This window comes from Colias philodice, chromosome 19, assembly GCF_061535455.1.
Source record: "Colias philodice isolate Cphi_HAF_F1 chromosome 19, ilColPhil1 Martin Lab GWU primary, whole genome shotgun sequence".
NCBI lineage: Eukaryota > Metazoa > Arthropoda > Insecta > Lepidoptera > Pieridae > Colias > Colias philodice.
Window position 1 is genome coordinate 9,446,140 of NC_143104.1, and position 24,137 is coordinate 9,470,276.

The 24,137-nt window shown below is 33.6% G+C and overlaps 1 protein-coding gene across 1 annotated transcript; it reads left to right on the forward strand.

The window, feature by feature from the left end:
• The first annotated feature begins 366 nt into the window (after positions 1 to 366).
• Positions 367 to 19,949, forward strand: nAChRalpha2 (nicotinic acetylcholine receptor alpha2). Its single transcript, XM_089707219.1, has 8 exons — positions 367 to 682; positions 6,286 to 6,330; positions 6,876 to 6,985; positions 11,763 to 11,943; positions 13,088 to 13,241; positions 16,585 to 17,155; positions 17,673 to 17,865; positions 18,195 to 19,949. The coding sequence occupies exons 1-8, from the start codon at positions 500 to 502 to the stop codon at positions 18,390 to 18,392; spliced, it is 1,635 nt and encodes a 544-aa protein (XP_089563345.1). The 5' UTR covers positions 367 to 499; the 3' UTR covers positions 18,393 to 19,949.
• The last annotated feature ends 4,188 nt before the right edge of the window (positions 19,950 to 24,137 follow it).

Sequence of the window (24,137 nt, forward strand, 5' to 3'; positions counted from 1 at the left end):
GTTTTCCCGCCAAACTTACATGATAGTGACATAATATCTGTCATGTAATTAAATATTCATGTTTCGAATTTTTTACGAATTAAAAAAAAAATTGAATATATTACATATAATAAATGAATTGTTTTTTATTTTTTTATAACGTTGTTTTATACATCTACTTCACACATTTAAAAAAATCTGGGCTAAATATTCTATTAATAAATAACTTACATACAAATATAATTGTACCCACGAATATCAAAATAATAATAAAATTATTTTCATCTATATTCTGTGCCCAGTGCCCACTTCAAATCCTCGGAGTCGGCGCGCGCAATGCAACAAATTTTGGTTCTAAAAACTTCCAGTAGAGGCGCTGACGTCGCGCACGCTTCGCGGGTGGAGCTGTCAATTTTCACAAAAAATAATCGTATTTCGCATTTTTACCACAATATTAACATAAGATATAGTTAATAGATTTATGTATTATTTAATAATGTTGTAACAGTGAACATTAAACATGAAGTTCGTGTTAATAACATTGTTTTCGTTCATTGCTGGTGATGTTTTTGGAAATCCAGATGCCAAAAGACTGTATGACGATTTGCTCAGTAATTACAATAGACTGATACGACCCGTTGATAAAAACAACAACACAGTGTTGGTGAAACTTGGTTTGCGGCTTTCGCAACTGATTGATTTGGTAAGTTTTTAAATTACATATAGGTATATTTACTTATTACAACGTCGAACTATTGAATAGAGCAACATAATAATATGAAGTGCATTATTATTGATTCTAAATTTGAATTTGTTACGTAGCTTTATTTTTTCTTCATTCAAAATTTGCACGATACGCACCAATAAATTGTTAGTTATGATTATTATGAATAGTTTATCATTATTGTTATATTAAGTTAATTTAAAATAAGGAATAATAAGTACGAAGAATAATAAGATTGTTACAAGTAGCTTTCGATGTTCTTATACCTAAAAACTATATAAAACTCTATAAAAACTAGCTGACCCGACGGAAAGGCAAACACATATTTAAAGAGCCATTAATTTTTCATTATTTCTGGCGCAATTTTCTTTAGTTCCTCCTTCATTAGATATAGGTATTCATATTCTACTGATAATATCAAAAACAACAAAAGTATAATTACCAATATCAGCCCAGCTGTTCACGCGTGATGCCGTGAGTCGTGACCGTAGAAAACAGGGGTTCATTTTCATTAATCTATAAAAAGATTTTACAAGGTAAGATCACATCGTTGCATATTCTTCGAATAGATATGTATAAATATTGATGTATTATAATAATTAAACTATAACTGTATCCGGTGACAGTGGCGTTGAACACGATTATTCATCACTAACCATGATTTTCATATTTTTATATTCCTATTTTTTTCTTGTTCCTACTTTAATCGTTGTGCCTATCTTAATATATATAAATCTCGTGTCACAATGTTTGTCCTCAATGGACTCCTAAACCACTTAACCGATTATAATAAAATCCGCACACCATGTGCAGTTCGATCCAACTTGAGAGATAGGATAGTTTAAACATGTAGGTAGGTACCACGGGCGAAGCCGGGGCGGACCACTAGTAAATTATAAAACTTACTGTAATTGTATAATGAGAAAGATACATACTTATAAGTAACAATTATTATTATTGATAACCTTCTAAATCTATCTATATATCTTCTTATATATAAAAATGAATCGCAAAATGTGTTGGTAAGCGCATAACTCGAGAACGGCTGAACCGATTTCGATAATTCTTTTTTTATTATATTCCTTGAAGTACGAGGATGGTTCTTATGTAGAGAAAACGTAAATATTATGTACCACGGGCGAAGCCGGGGCGGACTGCTAGTAATATATAAAACTCAAAGGTGACTGATATAGTGATCTATCAACGCCCAAACCACTGGACGTATCGGGCTGAAATTTGGCATGCAGGTAGATGTTAGGACGTAGGCATCCGCTAAGAAAGGATTTCCCAAAATTCTTGCGGGAAGGGGAAAAACGGGGATGCACGTACAAAGTCGTGGGCGGAAGCTAGTACATAATATAATAATTCTAGATAGACCTTCGTAAATACATAAATAGGTATATATCCGAGTAAAAATACCTCATTAACGCTTAACTGTCGATATTTCGCAACCATAGACTAAAAAAGCATAACCAACCAGTTGACAATTCCCATACGAAATTCACTTTCGCATCTCCACGGCACAAAATGTACATGCTCTTTAATATGTATGACGCATACACTGAAATAAACCGTCACTTTGAAAGGGTCTCTTTATGCCATAGTTAACATTCTTCGTGTTAACTTAACATTCCGAGTACCTGTAACTGTGACGTTGTTTGAATGTAAATATTTCTCTTATGACAGCGATGTTAGTGTTTTTCCTGTGAATGTTTTGCTATTATTTATAAGAGGCGATGTGACGTCGCAATAGACGCGCTTTGGTTCCATGAAATGTTTGGGGTCATAGGACGGAAAAGTAGTGCAGGTCAAATGTTTTGCAATACCGTTTGTATAAAGAGGATCATACATTTTCTACTTCTAGCTAGAAAGCTTCATTAACATTCCCCAACATCCTTATAAAAACTGAGAACGAAGTTTTGACAGTCTGTACGATATCTAGTATGACGATATTTAATTACTGAAGAAGACCCATACCTACCTATCCGAATTTTATCAACCTATAAAATTTCATCGAAATTCTTTCAGGCCTAAATAGGTATATCACAAAGTTACAACATACTTTTGCGTTTGCGATAGTAAAATGCTTTCTTTAATATTTTAAAATCATATAACTTATTTTATGTTTTTATTATTAAAAATAAAAAGATAAGGTGGAAGCATGAATCCTGGCAATTATAAAAAACTCAATGTTGTAATAATTTGGCCACCTACGATCTATAAAGATAAAGAATTAAAACCTTAGGGACGAAGGTCCAATTTTTATTCAAATACATCCGCAAAACAAAACAATTAAGGGACTGAAGATCAAGTCAAGATGTTCAATGGTACTCTACTGATTGAAGTTGGCTTAATTGTTTGTTTGGTAACGAGGTGGCTCTTATTCTGAGTGTGTTTGGAGCTGATTGTATCGGTTAACCGGTTGAGTGCGTTGACTTTGACATTTATTATAGACTAACAGCTAGTCGTAACTTCGCTTGGTTTTAATCAAGTTTTAATAGAAGCTATAGAAGCTTTGATAGAAATATGTCAAGTCGAAGCCGATAATTGTAACTTGGAATCGCAAGACTCGCGAATATTTTGTAGTCTCTAACGGTTACGTCAACGCTTTTATGCTGTATTTTTTGTTTCACTTCATTTATACCTGTTGGTATAAATAAAGTCAGTTGTGTATTTCTATTATTTAGTAGAAACTACTAGCCGTTCAAATTTCCTCGAATCTACCAGACATTCAAGGTAATGTCTGGTGCATGATACAAATGCCTTTACAAAGTACATCATTCGATTTCATACTCTAAAAAGGGCATTAGGAATCTGTTGAAAAACATAGTTAGGTAAATTTAATAAAAAATCCATAAATGGGAAAAAGCATTCACAAAGCATTAACCACAATCAAGCGCACTAATTATTGAAACCACAACCAACCGCAACAAATAAGGATATGTTATTAGGTGACGATTTACGTACAGAGTTGAAACACGTTGTGAAATGCTGACACAACATTAATATATTTCTATGACGTTCACATGTCAAAGAAAACAAACCTATAATGAGGCCGAGAGAACATAAACGTCCTAAGTGACATTAAAAAATAGTTAGTGAGCCAACGTCATCAAATATCTATTTTATAGGGTTTGGAGTTGGTACAAAATTTCACGTGCCTAGCCACAATGTAAGGCATCCTTTAACTCAATGTTAGGTCATTTTGCTGCTCTTAAAACATATTGGATCACTCTAATCCTACATAATTTTTTCTTCTTCTTATTTATTCTCTCTAATCTCTTGGCCAAAAATTACATGTGTCCAATAACCACGATCGAATCGTAAAATTACAAAAACTTGTACAAGCAATTCCTTTGATACATCCGCATTCCGCAGTGTATAAAAAAGCTGTAAAATTATGAGACGTAAAAATTTATAGTGTACATGAGTGTGCTATGAATTCTTTATTGATTTCTAATGCAGTATTCTCCTTTTCTCCTCCTATCATGCGGATCATGCGGGTTATTAATAATAACTGAGAAAAGACTGGTCGATCTTATTAGAGACTAATAAAAAAGTCAAATTCTCACGCAGCATATAAAGCTTATCATCACCGATAAATAAAGCAGGATTATTTATGTATCTGCTGTTATAGAAAAATGTGCCCGCCTTTTCAAAGAAAAACCCGCATAGTTCCCGTTGATAAAAAAGTATCTTATGTCTTATTCTGGGTCTTCAGCTACCTACAATCCAAATTTAATTTTAATCGGTTCAAAACATTAACAAACATCCATCCTCACAAGTGTTTGTTAATCAATAAGACGAGCATAATCCTAATTTATTAAGTTCTTTCAATTTTATACCAGCGCTTTTTAATTTCCGCTCAGGCATTATCACGGAAATATATACGTACATTGAGTAACGTGATTTCCCTCAAAACGCTTACTTAACAACCTGACAAGCGGCCATCTGGTGCTCGTTGCAGCCACCATTAATATTGTAGGTCAAAATGTATCACTGTCGGCCCCTGGATGTATGGACGTTGTAAAATTTTATATTCTTTCTTGCTTCTAAAATTGCCTTTCACGGAGCTCATTTGGTTAATAATTCGAAATTAGCTCGGGGAAATTGGATTTGAAATTTTCTGATAGAGTTTAGTGGCGTTACTGAGAATTATGGATAGGATTTAAAATAAAATTAGGGCGGGTCCACACTGACCGAGTTGTTTCGTACAGAAATTGCCTCGCGCGGCTGCTCGCTCTATGTGGATTAGTTAAGTACTTATTACAATTCTATTTTTCAGTTTATCTATTATAAGCCATTGAAATTTCTTTTGACAATAAATAAATTAAAATTAAAATTATCACAAACATCTAAATTCTAAATACAAAATTTACAAACAGCTTGTAAAGAAAGTTTTGCTCCAGTAAAGTACGTTTTTGAAGGGTTGAACACACTATTTCTAAATAAAAAATACAGATGGGAAAATAAATAGATATTTCCAATGAATAGATATTCAATGTACAATTAAGAGGAAAGTTCCATGAAGTCTACAAGTACTGGACAAGTTAAAAGTACGGACTATTCGAATAACATCAGACTTTCGGTTGTTTGTCTCGCTTTATTTAGGACATCAGACAACCTGTATTTTTAATTCGTTATGACGTGTATATGTTTTACCATTGGTTCTGTTTTCTTTTCAAGCCTTTTTTTGTTACGACGAAATTTTATTTTTAGGTGACGTTCCTATCAACGAAGGAAGTTCTTAATTTGTAACAGGATTACTTTTTAGTAAATCTGACTATAGATAATTCTGACGCTATATATGGAAGTATGCACTAGGGTAATTAGCATGTTTACTTCGAGACGTATCTCGTCGAATGCCCTTTTGCTGTCTACATTTTATTCAAATACTTAGCCAAATTCAAAATTTCAACGTTATAGTGTGTCTAGCAATTTCTTCAGTCCCTCCATAGCGTTTCCTCTTATCTCATTACATTAATCCCTATCCAGTGGGTAATCCGTTATTTAGCTATGTTTATATTAATTTTGATGGCCCGGGGGATATTTGGCCCGAGCCCAAGAATTGGGATCGATTGCTCTATAGCAGGGAAGTAGAATGCCATAAATGCGACCGAGTTAAGTAACCTACTTTTGTAGCGTTGTTAAATTTTATCGGGCCAGTTTTTCTACGAATTTTTTCGTATCACTGCGTTATGTTTGGGCAGGGAGCGGAGGTCATGAGCTGTTAACAGAATTAATATTATATTCTTATACAATATCTGTCTGTATGTATCCGTCCGTATTAAAAAAAATTGTCATTACCTTACGCTGGTGGACATTAATTCAGTTTGGTTCGAAAGTTCGACGTTATATGACATCCACCAACCCGCACTTGGCCAGCGTAGTGGATTATGGCCTGCACTCTTATAGGAGGCTAGTGTCCCAGCTCTGGGAACATATTATACGGGCTGTTGATGGTACAGATTATCTTTACTAAAGGCTATTTTAAATTCAAGTTTTCAATAAAGTATTCCAAATTCTGTAAGCATAATTTGCTATGTGATAATAACGATAGTTTTTTTTTCTATTTGTTACAGAACCTTAAAGATCAGATTTTGACAACGAACGTTTGGCTGGAACATGTAAGTTTTGATTATATCCATACTAATATTATAAATGCGAAAGTAACTCTGTCTGTCTGTCTGTTACTCAATCACGCCTAAACTACTGAACCAATTTTCATGAAATTTGGTATTGAGATATTTTGATACCCAAGAAAGGACATAGGCTACTTTTTATCCCGGGAAAATAACGCAATCCCGGAAATCCCACGGGAACGGGAACTATGCGGGTTTTTCTTTGACTGCGCGGGCGAAGCCGCGGGCGGAAACCTAGTATGTATATAAGTAGATACTTATATTTATGTTAAATATTATCTTTAATTTTGTGTAATTGAATTCTGTATAATCAATCAAAAATTTACTTTTACCCTTGTGTTTTAGTCATACAAAATATCGAATTCAAATTACAAGGCATTTCCCATTTCATTTAAACATGTTAGTCACATCGCATCTCATAATCAATAGATACCTAAACCGTATCATAACAATAACCATTAACACTTATAGCTAAAAATTCCGTTTGCGTAGATACTGGCCGTTTAATGAGGGTACAATAATTGTTGCAGGAATGGGAAGATCACAAATTCAAATGGGACCCGCTGGAGTACGGCGGGCAGAAGGAGCTTTATGTGCCGTCGGAACACATTTGGCTGCCAGATATAGTGCTGTATAATAAGTGAGTGTGATGCCTGTTCTGGAGTTGTGTTGCGTAATTTTGTTTGCAAATTCTGTTGTACATTCTGTATACAGGGTGTCCCACTATTGGTATACTAAGCGCGAAGGGACTTGTAGTTTTGCATACACTGATCACGTAAAAAATACTTAAACAACAAAATTACGTCAAAAAATTTTTGCAAAATTTTTCCTGAAAATCCATGTTTTCTTCTCTAGCTTAGCGCAGCCGGCATATACCGCTTTGCTAATGTGAGCATTTTGACTATGAAAACATAATCTTAAACGATAGCTCACGTGCGGGTGGCAAAGTTGGGCGGGTTGCTTGTTATGGGTGTACACATAGAGTTTTAAGAATTCATCTATTTGAATAAAAAAATGCGTCTGGAATTTTTTAAGTATTTTTTACTTACTCAGCGTATGCAAAACTATAACCTCCTTTGAGCTTAGTATACCAACAGTGGGACACCCTGTATAGAGTACGTGGTTTTAATGAAACATCCTGTAATACAAATAATACAATTTAAGTTTTAATTTTAAATTTGATCCAATATGTCTATGAAAATCCAAACATGTACATAAAAATCGGAAACAATAGGTAGAAGAATGAGAGAAAGTTTGAATGAAAAAGTAGTTAGAAAAAAAAACAAATGATATTGAAACTATATCTACGTTTTAAATTTAACTTTTAAGGGATGTAATACTTTGTTGAAATTAACTTGTAACGAATCATTCTAATAGAGGATACCCTAAATAATAATCATTACTGCAAATGAATGATTATAACGACATACGTTCTTCTTGTATCATGATATTAATTTTAAATCGCGGACATCTCACAGCATCACGCTCGGCTCGCATAATATAAAATTTACAACGTGACTGTGCTCTCCCTGCTAATATATTGCATACCACATCTAAGTACTTTTGCACTTCATCAAGTATACACCAATATTGCGAGTTGGACGGCACAATGCAATTTAGAACAGGCTAATGTCATAATGAATGTTCGCCAGAAGTTCAACGCTGTTATAAACCAATTAGTTGCTAACTCCGGCGGATGCATTGGGCCTGTTTATAGGAATTGCTTATTAATTTATGCACTGTGTTTCTGGCTTGTAAGATCTGTTGGTTTGCCTTGGGACATGGAATTAAATGTTGATTATCTTGACTGTCAAGTTTGGTCAGTGGAAGTCGTATTCTAGTAATTTCAATTGGAGTAATTCCATTTTTGTGTTGAATTTATTATAGCAGGTTCTAGTCAATGAATGAAATAATACTTCCTTAATTTTAATCTATAATTATAAACAACAGACCTAATTTCAATTATTAGAATTTATGAGAAAAATGATATTATTCATGTAGGTAGAAAACCAACCTTTCATCATTGAAAATAAGTAACAATACTACTTTAAAGTATTAATGTGACACTACAACTGCTAATTTAATAAAACACAGCTCACATCACACATACGATAACAAAGTAACCACAAAATATCATGTTCAACAACTGTAAAATAATCTACCAAATGATCCGGCTAGCAAAGCGCGGCAAAGCACAACACTCGTCCATTCATAAATTCTAAATGGTGTGACGTCAGCGTGACGTCACAGAGTACGCAATGCAGCACGGTTACGCTCAGGAAATATTAAATGTATTGACTCAGAGGTTTGAAGGTGTCATAAGGTCATCTGAGGTTACGTTTACATTCATAATTCATTCACTTTATTTGAGGCATTTGTATGATTATGTAGAATGGAATTTGAGGTAATGAAGACCATATGAATTTTGATACAATTCGATGATTATTACTCAGTCAGTAATATAATGAAACTTTGTTTTGCTTATTCCTGGGTGTATATATTTTAAAATAGAACCCTATAAGCAATGGTAAATGAGTTTTCACAACTAGTCTTGGTTGCTATGGACTCCCATCATACTAAACTTTAGCATCAAGGAGTTGAGTTCTAATTGAACTTTACTTATTTCAAACTTTCGTTTCGTAAAGAATAGATAATTATTAACCTGAAATTGTAAAGATTTTGTAATTCTATGAAATGAATTATAATCGAATGTAAATAGATCAATATTAAACAGACCAAGCTTTATTATACACTAGCTCGGCTCCGCTCCTGTTGGTCTTAGCGTGATGATAATTATATAGCCTATAGCCTTTCTCGTTGAATGGGCTATCTAACACCGAAAGAATTTTTCAAATCGGACCAGTAGTGGTAAGATTGTAAGTACATAAATTGTTAATTTTAATATTGCCTACCTGCTAATAAAAAGTTTATTATTATTTATTATTATTAGTTCCTGAGATTAGCGCGTTCAAACAAACAAACTCTTCAGCTTTATAATATTAGTATAGATATATCGCGTCTTTAAAAAAGCAGCCTAATTTGGAAATGGCGCACAAAATCCATTAAAAACGCGGGAAGTACGTAGTGCGGATATTTCGCTGTATCCGCATCCGACAAATGATATACGGAGAGCGACACGCGCTGAATTATGTGAGCTTAGCGTTTATTGCCCATTGACACTATCATTATCTGTGAGATTGCTCTTTTGAATAGCAGCGAAGCATGGTGATCGGGAATGTAGGATAGGTGGAGTAAACCTGTCAATTTAAGTTGTATAGATCAGCCACACGACAATAATTAGGCTAGAAAGGTCGGAATCGTTTTTTCCCACGATCTAAGTACAACTATAATAATTAAATTTCTAAGTACAGTACAGTAGAATTAGAATGACTTACGTAATATTGTATTGTCTTATCGTACATGTTTCTAACAACAATTATTTGTTATGTTTTTTTTTTTAATTTTATACTCTATGGAAAAAAAAGGTGGGCTTAACAGAGAAAAGGATGATACACAGAAACTCTATAGGTAACAATAGTGACAGTAACATATATTGATCTCGTAATAGGTCCTGCTTGCGGCACTGCACATGATATTTTGCACATATTATTACATAATATCATTTTTGCATATGCGTTTGCAAAACTCAGCCAAATTTCTTACTCTAAAATATTGAAACTGATTGCTATCTTAATAAGCTTACCAAACTGAAATGAATGAAATCCTATATTGTCATGTAAACATAAAACATAATATCAATAAAAGTAAATTTAAATCCCCAATAGCTATCCGGTTGATTCGGGTCATGCTTACACGAGAAAATAGGAAAAATTCCGATGTAAATATTTAGAAGGAGAATTCCTGAAGATATAAATCTTTTCGTTATTTCCCCCGACCTCATCTTTGGGCTACTTGCATTTTATAGGCACCGAATTTATATCTTAGCTTGATATAATACGCTAGTCTAGCTTAGTACGTTTGGCTTGAATTGTAGGTCTGTTACAGTGCTTAAATTTTTCTTGGTGTATACTTTGCTCTCTGATCTTTTTTTATATAAGTCATGATTTTTATATAAAGTGTTATATGAGCCTTCGTTTCTATTATTTGCGAGTTTGGTCGCAGCAGTTTATATAATATGATTTTCACCGTTATAAATTAGCAATCCATGATATTTTTTTTCAAATTCTAATCCTACTCTCCTAGTTTAGCGCTAACTCATGTCACTTATTTTTTAACAATTCAACAACACTCAACCAACAATTACAAATATCGCTTCCACGACCAAGAATCATCAATATCTCTTCCCTTTTAATTTCCTTCAGGATACGAATAATCGTTATTTAACGTGGCCCATGACCCTTACAATACATTATAGTGAGGTTCCTGCCACAATGGCTATATACCTGTGAGACGGTAGGTCGCACGTATGGTAAACGTGGACGAATGAAACGTGGAATATCAAGCAATAAGAAGTAGCGGGTTAAAGAGTAAAAATGTAGAAGGATATTAGATTTGTAATATTGCAACAGCATATTGAGCGCATAAGCGCAGACAACTTGTGATGTGAAATGTAACGCTTCCAGTGCGAATTTAGAATCTACCATTAAATTGAACTTTTTGATATCTACCACTAATTGATTAAATAGGTTTCTTCACCTGATTCTCCTTTATCCGTTGCTCATGTATCACAAAATATCCCGCATTGCTAACTGTTTATAGCATCCGTCTCATAACTGCTATGAGACAAATGTTAAAGGACAACTACTATTACACTATTTAATTTCTACGATCTAAATTCAAACCTACGCCCACACACACAAAGTTGATATTCCTTCGCACACCTCTTCCATCTAAGAATTAGGCGGCAAACACATGAAGCGTAAGATTGGTCGCACATGCGTCTTCTAACCCATTCTACGCTATGATTAATCGGCCACCGGTCGGTTCTGACATAACATGATGTATCATTCGCCGACGTTTCTTGTCGATATTATCAATTAACTTTACGTGTTACGGCTTTTACGTTACACCTTAAATGGTTTCGAGGTGGGCGTGAGGTTGGATTGATTTGTTTCTACGTTAATATATTGAAGGTATATGGTTGTATGTAGGCAGATTTTACTCGGTTTTGCAGATTTGTGAAGTTGTGCCATAATCTTAATCTGGTACAACATTGATTGGATGTTATTATTTTATATCTTTTGCTTTAGCATAGGCTAGACTGAATCGCTACATATTGTCCAAAAATAAAATTGACCGCCTGGGCCTTAATAAATGATTTTTTTATTTTTTATTTAACAGTTTTCCTGTAAATTTAGCTTAATTATAAAAAGCAACTGGATTTTACTAATATCACAACACTACATTTTAATTTCCTACCAAACTATGCATTGTATATTTAATATTTATTCCACTAGTGCTGATGGCGAATACGTGGTGACAACTATGACGAAAGCAGTACTCCACCACACAGGCAAGGTGCTTTGGACCCCACCAGCTATATTCAAGTCATCTTGTGAGATCGATGTGCGCTATTTCCCCTTTGACCAGCAAACTTGCTTCTTGAAGTTTGGCTCTTGGAGCTATGATGGTGATCAGGTATTGTGTAGTTTTAATTGACAATATAATAATTGTTTAAATTGACTATAAAAATGTCGTTGTGCTTTCAAGGAGAAGAAGATAAAGTAGAATATATATTGTTCAGATATGAGACAGTTAAAGACGCAAAATTCTAATTCTAATTCAAATTGCTTTATTTGCAGAATGTAGAATTACAAAGATGTTTGTAGGTACAGATAGTATAGATCCTTAAACATTATTAGATGATAAGAAATGGTCTCATTTATTATGAAGCCTTTTTAACAATTTCATGTTCATGATTTTCCAACAACTCCACCATAAACCAAACACAAAAATAGTCTTCAAAGATGTGAAAGATTCCATCATTTTGTGTATCCTTTCCAAACTTCCATCAAAATATATTTTTTATCGCCGTTTCTTCGATCCTTTATTTACTTTTCCTGTACATTACTCCTTGCCTTTACCTTTATTTCCAATGAAAAGACTTATTCCAGAGCCACCAAGCAATGTAATACAAACAAAATATACTATGGGTATTCGTATGCTAGCTATATTGGAAGTTCCGAATTTAGCAGCAAGTTGTCGACCGACCCGGCTTAAGTCATTACTTTATGGTAATGTAATTTGACCTCTTGATATTGCACTCTATAATATCTGTGACTATTAAATAGACAATATAATAGTGAAATGGTTTAACATAACATTTTCTCCTGCAATATTCATTCTGATTTAATCGAATGGGGTGTTGGAATTTCATGATCATATTATTTAACTGGTGTTCATATAATATTTGGCATAGGAATCTAACCACTTCATAGAAGTACACACCACTTCAGTCAGTGGGTAAAATAGTCTTATTAGGCTGATTTTATTCAGATTACTTTACGTAGGTGTTTAATCAAAATTTAAATCTCTTAACTTTAAATCAAATAACTTCAAGCCGAAGAATTCATTTGTGGATGTAATTTTATTTTGATTTCTTTTTATACATTGCGGTATCAAGTGACATTCTTCTTTTTCTTTTCGCTTTCAAGTAAGATCTCGTCTCATGTTTGACAAAACAGTTTTCTTGCAAAATCTTTAAAGGAACCTTGTTCCTTCGACATTAACCAAGCACATCAAAACAAATGCTCCCGCGGCAACAGTATCAAATTTGTTCCAGATCGATTTAAAGCACATCAACCAAAAGAAAGGTGATATGGTGGAAGTCGGTATCGATTTGCGTGAATACTATCCCTCTGTGGAGTGGGACATCCTTGGAGTGCCGGCTGAGAGACACGAGAGGTATTACCCGTGCTGCCAAGAGCCATATCCAGGTAATGTATATTAAATAAAATGAATCTATAGTTTTCGAACTATGACCGAATGACTCCATTGAAGAAGAATGAAATAAAAGCCAAAGAAGTGTCACGGCAGTTTTTTAAATGCAATGGAGTATGTCTATGCAACGGCTCGCAGTATAACCATGTACCATAACTTTATTTACTGCTATTTTAATGTCTTCACATTAAAATATCATCAATATTTTTTTACTACAGTAAATGATCGAAAAGCTACTTCTGTATTCGAATATTTTGTCACTGAGCCATGATAATTTTATCTGATGTTGTCGCGTCGCAGCTTTACAAGACTCATCAGATTGCTAGAGACAAACTGCATTATTGTCAGAAAAGTTATGCAGAAAAATAATATGACGTAATATCTCGAAAATTAAACACTGTACGATGTAACACTCTAGGGGCAAACATTTCATGGTTTATTCATAGATCTTCACATATCCAACAACCGCTGAACAAAATTCACATTCCAAACTTTCAATACACCAACACCTAACCGCATCTCCAATTCCGAAACTGTAGCTTATTTATCGTTTCCTTTAAGCTCAAACAACTGACATTAATCAGTGGCCCTATCAGTATTCACGCGGCGTTCGCCTAAGTGCTCTTTGTGGATATTAGCAAAACAAGCGTTACCTGCTCGAGGTACCCTGGAACGGTTATTTAGGAGATAAGAGTTGTCGACGCAATTTACACCCCGAGATTAGACTTAGCTGGTCTGGTGTTTCTTTGCTTTCGAATTGCGGAATTAATTAGTTTAGATGTGGTTTTACGTTTAGGTTTCATTTTACGTGGTCGTTAATTTAGTTTTTGACAGGAACGGGAAATGTTTAGGTTGCATTTTATCATGATTTTATGTGATCAATTTTATTATTAATTCAATATCAAAGTTTTGGTAACTTATATTAATCAATTTATAAACTTCAGTAATATGTACGTGTATTTTGTAAAAGTTCATTGACCAAAAAGCATCAATAAGTTGATCAAAAAGTAACACAAAATTTTTCACAGTCAACCCATAAACGAGGTTAAGTCAATTAATAAAAAATCGTCACTCTTAAAATAAATTTCGCTTTTAAATTAACGAAAAAAGTTCCCCAGTCCTCGGAGAGTCGTTCCCGAAATGAAAGGACACACAAAATGCGTGATTATGGAGTCTGAAACGCTTTTATCTGGCGAGGATTTTTTGAATGTCGGAAAATTAGGTGAATTATATTGTTGGAAGAATGAAATGCTGTTTTATTTATGCCATTTGTACGTTTATCTTCCTGCTGAACAAAGTTGAATAGATAACTTATATGTTTTACATAAAACCAAGATATATTTGCGATAGTAAAATTTGAAGTATTTGCTGAATTTAGGGTTAAGTATATTAAAAAAAATGTTGTGTGGTTTTATGAAACCACGGTAAAAGTGAAACTGTTCGAACGGTTCCGAACACTGCTTTGTGTAGCGCTTGTCGCGTGACGGTCGGTCGCCGCCAAGAAGCTTATATCTAATACACTGGAGATTGCACTATGACCATTAACTTGTCACAAGAAAATATAACCTTGAATGACGTCAGTGTTGTTTTTTGTCTCTTTCTGTGGGTGACCACACTGGTTTGTATATTCAGGATTTTTCGAAATAGAAAAAACTAAAAATCATGGTCTATAAATAATAACGACATATACTTTTAACAGTATTTTTATTATAATTACTGGTCAACTTACAAGAATTATCACCTCTATCAAATTATTTATCAAAACCTTCTGTCATTCCACTAGGCACTAGGTACTCAAGTGATTAACGACAAACAACAACAATGATTGAAACACAACCAGCCTCACCACCTCGACTTTTCTCTGACTAGCCATACGACATACAATTTTAATTGGTAGAGAATGATAGTTTTAAATAACGCTTGATAACTTTTGGCTACAAAGCTTGGATATTAACCGATATACATCATTAACATCCTTTGTAAATAGAGGAAAGTTGTGTTTTGCATCAGATGCTGTTTACCAAATTGTAAGGTACTCAGATCTTCTTTTTAAACGCGTTGCTTCAACGGGTCAACTTCAAGCCAAAAACATCAAATTAAAACTGTTTATGGCAGTATTTTTTTCTGGGTCGTAATCCTCAGTAATTTTACCCTTGATAGGCACATATATTTCTTTTTACTTCATTTTTTGGAAAGCTGAAATACGTAAAACAAAAAAAATATTAGGTTAAAAAGTATAAATTTCAATGTAAAAAAGAACAAACCACAATATGTGAGTGCAATACCGATGTCGTGTGTTGTTTCATTACTAGTATCATCTAGTATAAAATTTTTTTAAATGGTGTTCTAAATGTTCATCATAATATTGTTTAGCAATATATTATCGTCGCTATCCGTAAAAACCCATCATCATGGTTACCTTACTTGTTAAATTTGTTTGTTGAAAACTTGTTGAAAAATGATGAAAGTATTAGGAAAAGAACTTATTTAACATGATTGCTTAGTAAAATGATGATAAATTTGACGATTTTTGCCATTAAAATGATTCTTAACAGGTAAATGCATGAGTATTGAGGAATATTGTAAATAACGTAAATATACACTTGCCTGTGAAATTATAGGCCAGAATTTGGTGTCCAAAAACTTCTGCAATTTTTCACAATGCAATACATTATTAATATTCGGAAAATATTTATTAAATACGCAACAATATTAACTTAAATATTCGAAGCGACGCAATTTTTTTGACACTTATGCCATATTGTCAAAGTGAGAGTTGCTACAATTTTATTATGGTAACTACCCATAATCAGGGAGTATCGCTTTTTAATAATTGGTTCAGATACTTATTTTATTTAGCATAAATAATAATTGTCTCATCCAACAATGCTTCTGAATGACGTTGTTGGCAATTTATCAACAAACTCATGTACAAAAACTAACCTTTTGCACAGAATATTACAGCATACATAGTAGCCTTGGGAAAACTTCGTATTAACAGTCTCAATACCAAGTTAGGTGTGAAAGTGATAGAACACAACAATTTTCTTGTTACACGTCAAATGTTCATACCGAAATCTCCAGTGTATTAGATATAAGCTTCTTGGTCGCCGCGATACACGCGACATGCGCTACACAGACCAAAAAGTTTGAGACGATGTAATAAAAGTTAGTCTGTAAGGTATAATATGTTATCGATTTATGGATTTAATTTACTGAAAGATGAAATGAATTAAATAATCTTATTTCTGCAACAATGGGAAAGATTTTTTAATTCTACAGTAGCTATTTTATCATAACTTTAAGTACTATTTTAATTAAAATAACATTTTGTTACAGATATATTCTTCAACATAACACTGCGAAGGAAAACCTTATTCTACACAGTAAACTTGATCGTACCATGTGTAGGCATTTCATACCTTTCCGTTCTTGTTTTCTATCTACCCGCCGATTCCGGAGAAAAGATAGCCCTTAGTATTTCCATCCTGCTCTCACAAACTATGTTCTTCCTGCTCATATCTGAGATCATACCGTCGACGTCACTAGCCCTGCCTTTGTTGGGAAAATATCTCTTGTTTACGATGTTACTAGTTGGCTTATCTGTAGTTATAACTATAATAATACTGAATGTCCACTATCGCAAGCCGAGTACGCATGAAATGGCGCCTTGGGTTCGGACATTCTTTATAACGATGCTTCCAAAGTTGTTGCTAATGCGAGTGCCAAAAGATTTGTTGAGAGATTTAGCGGCTCAAAAGATTATTGGGCGTGGAAAGAAGAAGAATAAGTTTAAGGATGCGTTGGCGGCGGTTGAACGGACCAATTCAAACGCATCCAGCCCTGATTCTTTGAGACATCACTTGCCTGGAGGTTGCAATGGATTGCATTCTACTACTGCTACGAATAGGTATGCACTAGTTTAAGTTTTGCATGATATGGAAAAGAAAACATCTGATTGCATTGCGCTTTGGTAAGATATTAATATTGAAAGTACACTCCTATACACAACTCACACATATTGTATTAGACAAAAGAAATTTTATTTATAATGACTTTAATCTACAGAAAAATAATGCATTAAATTATAGGCAGTATGTTACGGATGTTACATAACATACTGCCGCCTCCTTGGTACAGTGGTTAGCGCTTGAGCGTAGAACCGAGGGGTCCTGGGTTCGATTCCCGGTGGAGACGAAGAAAAAAAAAATGTCTCGGTCTGGCAGGACACAGAAGGCTGATAACCTACTTGTCCCTAAAGAAAATCGATCAGTGAAACAGATGTATGAATAATGCATCTGCCCCTTACCCCACTACGGGGACACGGGACTTCACTTCACTTCTTTATGTTATGGATGTTACAATTTACAAGTTCACAAGATAGATTATAATCTAACGCTATTTACAAATTTCCGTGATCCCACCAGGTTTAGTGGTCTGGTTGGTGCGTTAGGAAGTCTGGGTGCTGGATACAACGGTCTCCCGTCTGTTATGTCTGGTCTGGACGACTCGCTCAGTGACATCACGCCGCGCAAGAAGTATCCGTTTGAATTGGAGAAGGCGATACATAATGTTATGTTCATACAGCATCACATGCAGCGACAGGATGAGTTTAATGCGGTGGGTATTTGTCGGTATATGTGGTCTGGTTGGAATTTGGATGATAATTGCAGATTCTAAATAATATTAATATGAACATGGCAAGTTGTTTGAATTATTAAAAAAATAATCGAAACAAATAAAGTTGTTATGCCAATATTTTATTACATGACTTAAAATTAACAGTACCTCGACATTTTGATATAGCATATTTCCAGAATTATTTTCTTTTAGTGTAAATGAACAGAGCCTATTTCAAGTGATGATCATGCCTCTATGCCCCAATAATATGTCATAACAATATTTAGGAAACAAATATACCATAACATGATACACATTTTCTCCTACAGGAAGATCAAGACTGGGGTTTCGTAGCCATGGTTCTCGACAGACTGTTTCTATGGATATTCACCATCGCGTCCATAGTTGGAACATTCGCTATTCTGTGTGAAGCACCATCTCTATATGACGATACTAAACCAATAGATATGGTGCTGTCTTCTGTAGCCCAACAGCAGTTCTTACCTGTTGATAGTGGGGATTCTTAATTATATAAAGAATACCCTAATAAAGAAAGAACTTAAAAAATATGCTAATATCTTGCTAGTTAGAACTAAAGGATAACCAATCATTATGTTATATTTGCGTAAATATTCAATTAAGGTTGTTCTTTATAAGTACAAAGGGTTTTCTATGCCAAAGATCCTGTAAGCGAGGAAGAACTTCAAATATGTCTACGCTTTTTCCACTAAGAAACTGTACTAGTAAGTTATTAATTTAAATGAAATACAGCTTAAATAAATAAATTAAAGGATTTGTTCTCGTATAGTGTTTCCATTGTGTTTAAAACCGTATTTTTAACATAATCTCAAAATTATAAGGCTGACAAGCACATTGATGTTCAATTTTTTTACATAAATAGGTTATTTGCTTTTGAAATTTGTTTTGAATAATGTATTCATCCAAGCCAAAAGGGGCTGTGAGTTTTATAAACTTCTTTATAAGCTTAGAGTTATGTCTTTGTAGGAATAACGTTAGATGTAATTACGGTTATATCTTTTACCGTTCTTATTAGTCGTCTAATAAATCACAACTAATTATGCAGTACGTTATTTCTTAAACTTTATCTTTGTATTAAAATTGAAAACAAATTTGAAATAGATTAACTCATAACAGTAAAAATACGTGTGGCACTCGAGGACTGCCGCGGTAAAGCTATTGCATAGCATCGCATCTCTGTGCCGGTTGGAGTGGGGGGGTGTTAGGTTTTTTCGTTACGGAATTTTCACATTCGGTTGCCGCGCTCAAAGTCTGAGATAAAAGCTATGCAATAGCTTAATAAATAATAATGTACTTATAAGGTAATAACGAACCTATATTAAAGTTTCTAAATAAACGTTTTGAGATTTTGATTCAATTAATGTCTATATTACATTACACCTTGAGAAAATTAATCAAACAATTTTTGTTGAACTTCATTCAGACGGCGTATTGTTATCTTAACTTAATTCTTCATAGAACATTAATAATCCCGAACTAAGACATCATTAATTACAAAAAAGGTAAGGTTGAAGGAATCTTTTGTGAATCTTTTACGCTAAGCTCTTAGGGAGTCCCTTTAACCTACTGCTAAAAGACAGTATTAATTAGTATGTATTTTCGTTATTCGTGAATCTTTTTCAATTTGTCTTCACATTAAAGTATGACAATGATTTATTGTGGTTTATTAGCATATTTTAAACGTGTTTCGCGTAAATTATTATTAATAGTAATATTTTGGCTGTGTTAGCTGTTGTAAGAGTAGGTAAGTTTCAGTACACGTATCAACTTGATGTTAATTTAAGGAATGTTCTAGAATCTAGATAGAATAACCTGTTTTTATTTAATCTTGCAGAAATACTTAATTACATAGTAGTTTAAAAAGATTTGCTTGTATTTCAACACATCACGGTTCTTTAAAATTATGCCAAAATAAAATGTGGCAATCAAAAATCATGTTAAATAAAGTCTTCCTATCCCCATTGTGTATGTATTATAAAATTAGACGTAATATGTAATCGATTTTACCTTAATAATTACTTTAGAATAAACATTGTCTCACTTTATTGTCTCGTTTTATTTAATAAAAACCTTTACCTATATTGTATATTATTTCAATTACTAACTACTTCATACAAACAGAAAAAAATATTTAGACTTAGCTACATGGAAAAAATTAAAATCTCTATCTTGTGATAAAGGGGAAAAAAGTAATATATATTGAACTGTAATAAGGAAAATACACATTATTTTTATTAAGCTTCCCGAGAAATTACATTAATTATTTTTCTTTACGTTTTATTATATCAACTAGCTGTGCCCCGCGGTTTTATCCGCATAAGCATGATGATATTAGGTATATAGCCTTCCTCGATAAATGGGCTATCTAACACCGAAATTATTTCTCAAACCAGTTAGTTCCAGAGTTTAGCGCGTTCAAACAAACAAACTCTTCGGCTTTATAGATTAACACAAAAATAAAATAAACATATTTAATATGCTCAAACTAGTAACTTCAGTGGCAGTGGCAACATGGCTCTAATCAAATCGCTCGACTATCTTGAAGTAACAACTCCAAACATTATGTATTATTCAAGGTCCAAGCAAACAGAGCCCTTTACGTTTTATATTGAGTTTGTGCAAGTCGAACATTTCGTTTAATACATTATTTATGTTACCTTTATATTAAATAACGGCTAAAGAGTATTGGAAAACAAAAAGGATTGCCGAGTGTAGGATATTTTCGGGCAGTATTGTGCCTGAGTTCAAACATAATAAAACATGTATGAAACATACTCAATTGTACTAGGTAAAATTATTCGACTATAATTTACTTTACTAATATACTAATATTATCCACTCCATATATATATACTAATATAATTATATTAAGTAAAGTACTTGGCGATAACGTATTTATAAACATATTATAAACACAGCAGTAAACACACAAAGTATAGGACTATCAACACATACATCTCAACAAATGAACATACATCACACATCACAAACAGACGAACCAGTCAATCGATTACAGCCACATCAAATATCTACAGACGAACAAATAATAAATATAACACCAGATTCAATTTCGACAGTTCATGCACCAAGGAATCAAGAACAGAACAAAAGGCGTAGAAGAAGGTTGAACGAATAGTACTATATACCTTTCTTACATTTTATGACACAACTACCTTTACAAAAACATGATAATAACGATTTAATTAAGGGAATTGTAAATACTTTTATTCTCGTGGGATACGAGACGGAGTATTTAAAGGTACCGACAACATGTCGTGAAAGTGGGCATCCACAAAACTTACTAATATTATCCATAGGTACTTTACTAATATTATCACCTCATAGTCCATTGAATAAAAAGTTCTAGAGTGCGTGAGTTAGTAACGTAAGATGTTTTTTCGGAAACATGTCAAGAGTCCCTAGGTAATAAACATACTAAAACCCCGGGACACTAGGAGGAGCCCCGGAGTGGGGGGAGGGGGGAAATGGGACCATTTTTTCATTTTTCGCTTAAATCTCAAAAACGGTACATGTTAGAGAAAAACTTTCAAGGAAAAGTTGAAAGGCCATAAAATTATCTACAAGTTGTACCTCAATCATTTTTTCCTATATCCTACCGTTTCTGAGTTATACGCAGTAAAAAATGATTTTGGCTCAAACAATTTCCCCATACTACACATCAATCGATCAAAAAATATTTCTTTCTTCCAAAAAACTCAAATGTGTAACTTGTGACCGGTACTGATAGATTGCTCTTAATTAGGTCTATAATTGGTAAAATAAACACATTCCTCCATGGAAGTCTTTAGGAGGAATCGATTGTCAAAATATTATATTAGGGTAGTTTGAGTTACTGAACTTGATCTTTTTATTTTTTTCTTCCAAAAAACTCAAAAGTGCAACTTGTGACCAGTACAGATAGATTGCCCATAATTAGGTCTATCATTGATAAAAATACCAGATTCCACGACGGAGGCGTTTACGGGGAATTGAAGTTTGATTAGGGTAGTTACTGAACTTGATCTTTTAATTTTTTTCTTCCAAAAAACTCAAAAGTACAACTTGTGACCGGTACTGATAGATTACTCTTAATTAGGTCTATAATTGGTAAAATAAACACATTCCTCCATGGAAGCCTTTAGGAGGAATCGATTGTTAAAATATTATATTAGGGTAGTTTGAGTTACTGAACTTGATCTTTTTATTTTTTTCTTCCAAAAAACTCAAAAGTGCAACTTGTGACCGGTACTGATAGATTGCTCTTAATTAGGTCTATAATTGGTAAAATAAACACATTCCTCCATGGAAGCCTTTAGGAGGAATCGATTGTCAAAATATTATATTAGGGCAGTTTGAGTTACTGAACTTGATCTTTTTATTTTTTTCTTCCAAAAAACTCAAAAGTGCAACTTGTGACCGTTACAGATAGATTGCCCATAATTAGGTCTATCATTGATAAAAATACTAGATTCCACCACGGAGGCGTTTACGGGGAATTGAATTTTATTAGGGTAGTTACGATACTTGAACTTTTTATTTTTTTTCTTCCAAAAAACTCAAAAGTGCAACTTGTGACCAGTACCGATAGATTGCTCATAATTAGGTCTATCATTGATAAAAAAACCAGATTCCACCATGGAGGCGTTTACGGGGAATTGAATTTTATTAGTGTAGTTAGTTAAAAAGTTCAAGTATCGTAACTACCCTAATAAAATTCAATACCTCCTAAACGCCTCCATGGTGGAATCTGGTTTTTTTATCAATGATAGACTTAATTATGAGCAATCTATCGGTGTCGGTCACAAGTTGCACTTTTGAGTTTTTTCGAAGAAAAAAAATAAAAAGTTCAAGTATCGTAACTACCCTAATAAAATTCAATTCCCCGTAAACGCCTCCGTGGTGGAATCTAGTAATTTTATCAATGATAGACCTAATTATGAGCAATTTATCTGTACCGGTCACAAGTTGCACTTTTGAGTTTTTTGGAAGAAAAAAATAAAAAGATCAAGTTCAGTAACTCAAACTACCCTAATATAATATTTTGACAATCGATTCCTCCTAAAGGCTTCCATGGAGGAATGTGTTTATTTTACCGATTATAGACCTAATTATGAGCAATCTATCAGTACCGGTCACAAGTTGCACATTTGAGTTTTTTGGAAGAAATAAATATTTTTTGATCGATTGATGTGTAGTATGGGGAAATTGTTTGAGCCAAAATCATCTTTTACTGCGTATAACTCAGAAACGGTAGGATATAGGAAAAAATGATTGAGGTACAACTTGTAGATAATTTTATGGCCTTTCAACTTTTCCTTGAAAGTTTTTCTCTAACATGTACCGTTTTTGAGATTTAAGCGAAAAATGAAAAAATGGTCCCATTTCCCCCCTCCCCCCACTCCGGGGCTCCTCCTAGTGTCCCGGGGTTTTAGTATGTTTATTACCTAGGGACTCTTGACATGTTTCCGAAGAAACATCTTACGTTACTAACTCACGCACTCTAGACCCCCCTTGGAGGGACTCATTCGATGGACTATCAACAATTTGCGTATTTGGTTGATCGTTGATGGGGGATCGCTTGTCTCACGAACTTACTGGTTCAAATTCCGAAAATTAATAAACTGGCCCAATTCATGTCGAAATTCATTTCTAATATTTATTATTGTTATATATTGGCGGAATAAAACACTATATAAAAGCTTTCATTCTAGTTTAAAATATCTAAAATAAATTACATAGGTATTCCAGTAAATCACGAATTTCATGTGTAGGTAATTGGTTTCGTTGAAATGATAAGAATAATGACAATTATGGCAATCATAATTGAAGGGATAATATAAATTAACATTTAATAAGCGGATGGTAACCGAAACCTAAAATTAGACCAATGATTCAAGTTATTAAAATTGTATGTGTTCCACTATTAAATATCCTATTCGTCTCAGTTTTCCGGTGACAAATATACAGTATGTGCCTAGCATCAATATTGGTAGGTATCTTATTTTAATGATGAAATATTTTTACTACTGTTACTCAGTACTTTGCGCTGAAAGTAAACTTCATGCAGTTATGTATTCAACTAGTGTTGTATTATGTAAAACTAGAATTATTTTTGAAACCGGGTTTGAATCGTCATTATAAATACATAATATAACGTATTTACCACCAGTTCGAAAAGCAGTTTCTATTCAGAAGAAGCAAGAAAACTGCAGTTGACTCCAAAAAACGTTTCT